Here is a 5,597-nt window from a genome sequence, read left to right as displayed (position 1 = left end):
CTAAGGTGCCACAAGTACTCCTTTTCTTTCCAGGAACAGCTGTAATTCCTGTTATAGTCCTGACATCAGTGGGTGTCTCTCAGGCGAGTGGATTCATTCGCTCACACCACCCCCAGCCCACCCAAGAGGACCGTCTGATTAACTCTCCGGGTCTCTGTTTCTGCAGGCTGGGCTCACACCTTGCTAAATTCCGGCACCAGCCACAATCCTTGGGGGAGCTGAAGGGAATGAAACTGCTGGCTGCCTGCTTCATGTACCTGCTGCTCACCTGTCTGACCCTGCCCAAAGTCGAATGCCGACTCCATGAGCGATCCATGGAAATCAGGAGTAAGTCTCTGGAACTGCAGCAGCCAGGCCAGCTCCGCAGCTGGTGCAGACTGGCGCAGAGCCGCCCCAAATGGCCATGCTGCCCATTATCATTGCCCTCCCCCCGATAATTGGATCCCTGTACCTCCCCGGGCACACTGACCACAGCTGGGTGTGGTCCTTGCATGGAAGAAGCAGGGTCCCCTTGCACACATGCACCCGCCCATGTAAGGACCTGTCCCAACCAGACCCCAAACAGATGAAGTTGTTCAAATGCAACAAAAGTTTCTGAAAAGGTTACGGCTGTAATGATTGCTAGCCACTGTGTGCTCAGTTCTGTGTAGTCGCGCCCTCTGCCTGTGAACGTGCAACATTACAGGTTACGACCAGGCTACAAGGCTGCAGCGTGAGGTGGCTAAGCTTTCTGTCCTTTTATTATCCAGGCTTTGTTCTTGTCCCTCCAAAATCCCCATAGCTTCCCCCTGCTGCCTCTCTGCATTTTCCCTCTCATCTTCTGCAACCCAATCCATTCTCCCCCACCCAGCCACTCCCACTCTGGCTCAGTCCAGGAGCTGGACTTCAAAACGGTCCTTTTAGATTTATTAGCAGTGGACTTTAGACACTCTAAAACAAATCTTTACAGCTTTTAACCCCCTTCCTCCCGGGCTGTTCTCCCCAGCAAGGCCTACAAAATGAAACAGCCGGCGTTTCCTGGCCCAGCCGCGTTGCAGGTTCAATGAGCCAGGAAAGTGCTAAAGGAACTTTCCAGACAGCTGAACTTAAAAACTTGCAGCTTTTAATCAGCCTGTCCAGAAAATCTCTTCCTATCACGTGCGTTACGGCAGCACTGCTGAGGCACCCAACTAAGCACCAGGCCCACCCCTGGCAATAACAGACAGCCCTTCCCTAATGAGTTTGCAATATAAACAGACAAGACACAGGGGCGGTGACTTTCTCAAGGTCACAGGCAGGATTAGAACCCAGCTCTCCTGACTCCCCAGCCAACCTGAATTCGCTTGATCCAATGGAATTGCCTGGTGCTCTTGTGGTGGGACACACCATGCTGTCGGCACTCTCAGGATGACTGGGGCGCACGTGCTCAAGTGAGTCATTGCAGAGCAAGAGAACAAAGCACATGGGCCAGATTCTCAGCGGCTATGAATCAGCGGTGCCTCATTGATTTCAAAGGATCTGCTCCAAGCCGAGAAGGTGACCCTTGGTTCCTGTCACCCCAGCAAGGCCCTGTTTGTGCTGCGTGGCTCAGGGTGCCTGCTGTTGGTTTTTAGCAGGGGCCGTGAAAGGGGCTGGATGGCAGCCCCTGGAGAATCGAGTCCTGTGCTTCTCCACAGGCCAGGCACAATGGGAACCAGACAGGGGAAGAGGGTTGCTGCGTGGGGAGGAGGCAATTCAGCCCCACTGCCCTTGACTGGTTGCACTCCTGGGCCTGTCCCAAGGAAGGCATTAACTGTGGTGCTTTGGGGATGTGACCGCTGCTATCCGCTAGGGAGCTGACGCTGCATCAACTCCCATTACCGTCCACAGGTGCTCAACACCCGCAGGATCAGGCCCGTGGGCCTGACCTGTGACATCACACTCATTTCCTACATGCCACCAGACGGCGTCACGGTCCCGGTGACAGGACTCGGCCCAAGACTCAGGGGTGGCCAGAAATGCCACATCTGCAGAAACGCCACCGCGCACCACTGGGGCCGTCTTCACCGCAGCGTTAACTCGCGCTACTCACGCTCAGCTGACTCCGCGAGCGAGAGAGCCGAGCTCGAGTGAGTGCGGCCCCTCTGCCAAATAACAGGCTAGCTGCTGGGTCCACGCTGGCGCTGCATTCATGCACGGGGGGCACCCAGACCTCAGGGGTGCATCGCTCGAGCCTCTCTAGGAGTCTTTCACAGTGAATTGCAGGGTAACGTGTCAGGCCTTTCTGGGCACCCGGGACTCGAGTGACACCGTGGCCACACTGCACAGGGGGTGTGTTAGCAGCCGCTGGGTTGTGCTAACTCGAGCTGTAGCCCGGACCCCCTGCCAGACCAGCCAACCAGCCAACATGAATGAAAAGCACCGCGGTGCTCAAGGGACGGGCTTGTGTGTGTCTGGGGAGGAGCTGGGCTGAGGCAACACGCGTGTTATAACGCCAGTTAACTCTGCAGTGAGGCCAAGCCCATGAGCGTGGGGCACTGGCCACACCTGAGCGGTGGGCACGAGCTCACACTGTTTCCTCAGCACTGGCCATCTCCCAAACATGCAGGTCTACCTGTAAACCTGGGGGATTGGTGGTTCAAAAGTTGAGCCAGGTTCACCACCACACACTGACCTGGGCAGGGTTTGAACTGGAGACACCAAGCTGAAAGGCTACATGGCCCATTCCCAGTGCCCTGAGTCACCCAGTCCCTCCTCTGCAAAGCTACCCCCTTCCCTCCTTCATTATTGTGCAAAAGACATTGTCATTTTAAAATAAGCAAAGGCCACACCGCCTGCTCACTACAGGCAATGACAAGGTAGGTACAACCCACTGGCAAGTGTATGTTACAGGTCTGGGCCTGAGCCACAGAAGATATGAGGGACAGTTCATTGGCCTGCTGAACCCAGGGTTGTGAGTTCAATCCTTGAGGGGGGCCATTTAGGGATCTGGGGCAAAAAATTGGGGATTGGTCCTGCTTTGAGCAGGGGGGTTGAACTAGATGACCTCCTGAGGTCCCTTCCAACCCTGATATTCTATGATTCGATCACAGCCCATAGCTACGGAGCTTTAACTCCAGCTAGACCAGCCCATGCTTTTAGGTCTGGAAGTCCCTGCTTCACAATCCCAAGAAGGTGGCTGTGACACATGCTCAGGAGAAATATTCCTCGGCCTCATGTTCTAAATACTTCCTGGCCTTTGCCTTCTAGACCCTGATATCGACCCTTCCTGGTACACGGGGCGTGGGATCAGACCCGTGGGACGGTTTGGCCGGAGGAGAGCAGTCGTGGAGAGCTCCCGGAAGTCGGGCTATGGACACAGGCAAGCTTGCTTCCCTCTGGAAGAAAGCAGTGAATCCATTCAAGATGAATGAAATGGCTAAGACAAAGAATGAATTTGAGTGATGATAAGAAAAGACCCTTCTCCTCTCTTCCTTCCACATCCCAGCCTCTTTTCTAGGCAAATGAAAATGTTTGGTCTCATTTCAATGTATCTTTGTGGCTATAAAATATAGAAACCAAAGAGCAGTTGGTAACTCCAGTATTTTTGCAGACAATTTCCCTCTTGTCTGTTTTTTCTTTTTCTCTCCCCTGTTCCCCATTTGTCCCCCATTTCTGGCTTTTGCTCTCAGTCTAAGATGATTTACACCAGAAAATTGCTGGGGGAAAGAAATACAAATTCCCATGTTAATTCTCTTCCTAGAACATGGGCTCTTTTATCCAAACCAAAATAATAATAAAAAAAAAATCAAGAAACCGAGCCCTGCACGTCTGATGTGACTTTAAATGAACCAGACTTGTCGCAACTCTCTTGGGCAGTAGGGTCTTTAGAACCGAGTGGCATCACTTTCCGCCGAGATTGTGTCTCTTTTCCTGAAAAAGAAAAGGAGTACTTGTGGCACCTTAGAGACTAACAAATTTATTTGAGCATAAGCTTTTGTGAGCTACAGCTCACTTCATCGGATGCATTCAGTCTTTTCCTGAACAATTTCTCTTCCACACAATAAAGTTTTTTGATGTGATCACCGGGCAAAGGAGCCAGCTTTTTAGTCGGAATTCTGACTCCATCTGAAAACAGGTGGCATCATAACTGGTCCTACTCCCCTGACCAATGTGTCGTGCCAGCAGGAGTAATACACTGGCGAATGAAGATGACCATTTCAGCAGGCCCCACACAGCTGGCTGTGCAGCAGTCCAGATGGCCGACATTTTGCCATTGTGCATCTGTGCAGTTCCACCCACAGCCTAGGACAACAAACACTTACCGCTCTGCCAAGGCCTGCGGTGGCGGCTCTAATTCCCACCTCTGTTAGTCACTCACTGCGGGCCAGCCATGCTGCTCTGCATCAGATTTGCCTCTCTTAGTCAGATCAGACTAGATGATCTAATGGGCCCATCTGGCTTTAAAATCTAGAAGATGCTGAATCCATGTTGGCCTTAGTTCCCACTTACACCAAAGTGCCACGTACAATGTTCCTGCTCGCCTTTTAAACAACGCTCGGCTGCTGCACGCACTGAGCTGGCTGGGCTGAGCGCCCCGCTGCTATCCCGCCGTCTGCGGCCCACCGGCAGTCAGCACGGAGTGTTGCACTGCACTACGTTACTTGAGGAACACTGTGAAGTAGGCCAGCATCGCACCATTGGCTTCAGTGGGGCTACAAGTGCCTCGGGAAAAGGGGGATTCAAGCCGCACGCCACCTTTGGCAGCGGGAACAATAAGCAGCCGTTAGCACAGAATCAGAAATTAGGGTGGCCAGGTGCCCGGCTTTTGACCGGAAAGCCCGGTCGAAAAGGGAACCTGGCAGAGTCCGGTCAGTACTGACCGGACACTAAAAGGCTGGTTACGGCAGGCGGGGGGGGAGTGGCAGCCTGTTGCCCGGCCCTGAAGTGGTGGCTCCCTCGGCAGCATGCGCGCATCAGCTCGGGCCGCAGGCGGCCCCTTTGCAGAGCCTGGCTTGTGGGGCTGGGGCAGAAGACAGAGTGGGGGACCCACGGCGAGTGGGGTAAGGGCTCTCAGCAGGCATAGAACGTTCCCCGGGAGGGAAGGAACTCGAGCTGCCCCGGCAGCCGGCGCTTCCCCTGGCCGAGCTCTCAGGCGGCTCCAGGGCGGGGAGGGTGCGAGCGGGCGAGGAAGGGGGCTGCTGGGCAGGCAGCGCAGAGGGAGGCAGGAGGCTGGCGTGCAGGAGGGCCGCGTCCTAGCTCCCCAGCGGGGCTGCCTGGCTGCTCCCGTGTGGCCGCAGCGGCTCTTCTGACCTGCACTCCCAGCCAGCCTGCTGGAGCGGGGCTTTCAAGTCCCCTAGGGCTGCTCGTGCTGAAGTTGAAAGGGGAGAACAGTGAGCGACAGGGGAATGGGGGGCAGAGGAGGGAGCAGGGGGCGGGGCCTTGAGGAAGAGGCCGGGCAGGGGCGGGGCCTCAGGAAAGAGGCAGGGCAGGTGGTCCAGTTTTCAGACATTAGCAATTTGGCCACTCTATCAGAACTATAGGGCTGCCAAAGACCTTCGGAGCCACTCCTGGAGCTGGGTCTGGAGGCACTGCTCGACGGGCAGGGCTCAGTACGAGCTCCCGTTGGCCCAGGGGCTGGTGGGACTGGCCTGGAAGAG

At 55.1% G+C, this 5,597-nt stretch overlaps 1 protein-coding gene across 1 annotated transcript; it reads left to right on the top strand.

Moving 5' to 3' along the window:
• Positions 1–227: 227 nt before the first annotated feature.
• On the top strand, positions 228–3,438 carry PRLH (prolactin releasing hormone). Its single transcript, XM_073304771.1, has 2 exons — positions 228–327; positions 3,208–3,438. Exons 1-2 carry the CDS (start codon positions 228–230, stop codon positions 3,369–3,371), a joined length of 264 nt encoding a protein of 87 aa, XP_073160872.1. The 3' UTR covers positions 3,372–3,438.
• Positions 3,439–5,597: the final 2,159 nt, after the last annotated feature.

This window comes from Lepidochelys kempii, chromosome 11 (assembly GCF_965140265.1).
Source record: "Lepidochelys kempii isolate rLepKem1 chromosome 11, rLepKem1.hap2, whole genome shotgun sequence".
Lineage (NCBI taxonomy): Eukaryota > Metazoa > Chordata > Testudines > Cheloniidae > Lepidochelys > Lepidochelys kempii.
The sequence above is the reverse complement of the archived record's forward strand: the minus strand, read 5'-3'. Positions and strand labels throughout refer to the sequence as shown.

What these genes read in the sequence shown, in the direction of transcription:
- PRLH (XM_073304771.1), top strand. Translation starts at nt 228, where the DNA reads ATGAAACTGCTGGCTGCCTGCTTCATGTACCTGCTGCTCACCTGTCTG. An exon ending in GCGATCCATGGAAATCAGGA is followed by an intron (nt 328 to 3,207) that starts GTAAGTCTCTGG and finishes TTTGCCTTCTAG; the next exon opens with ACCCTGATATCGACCCTTCC.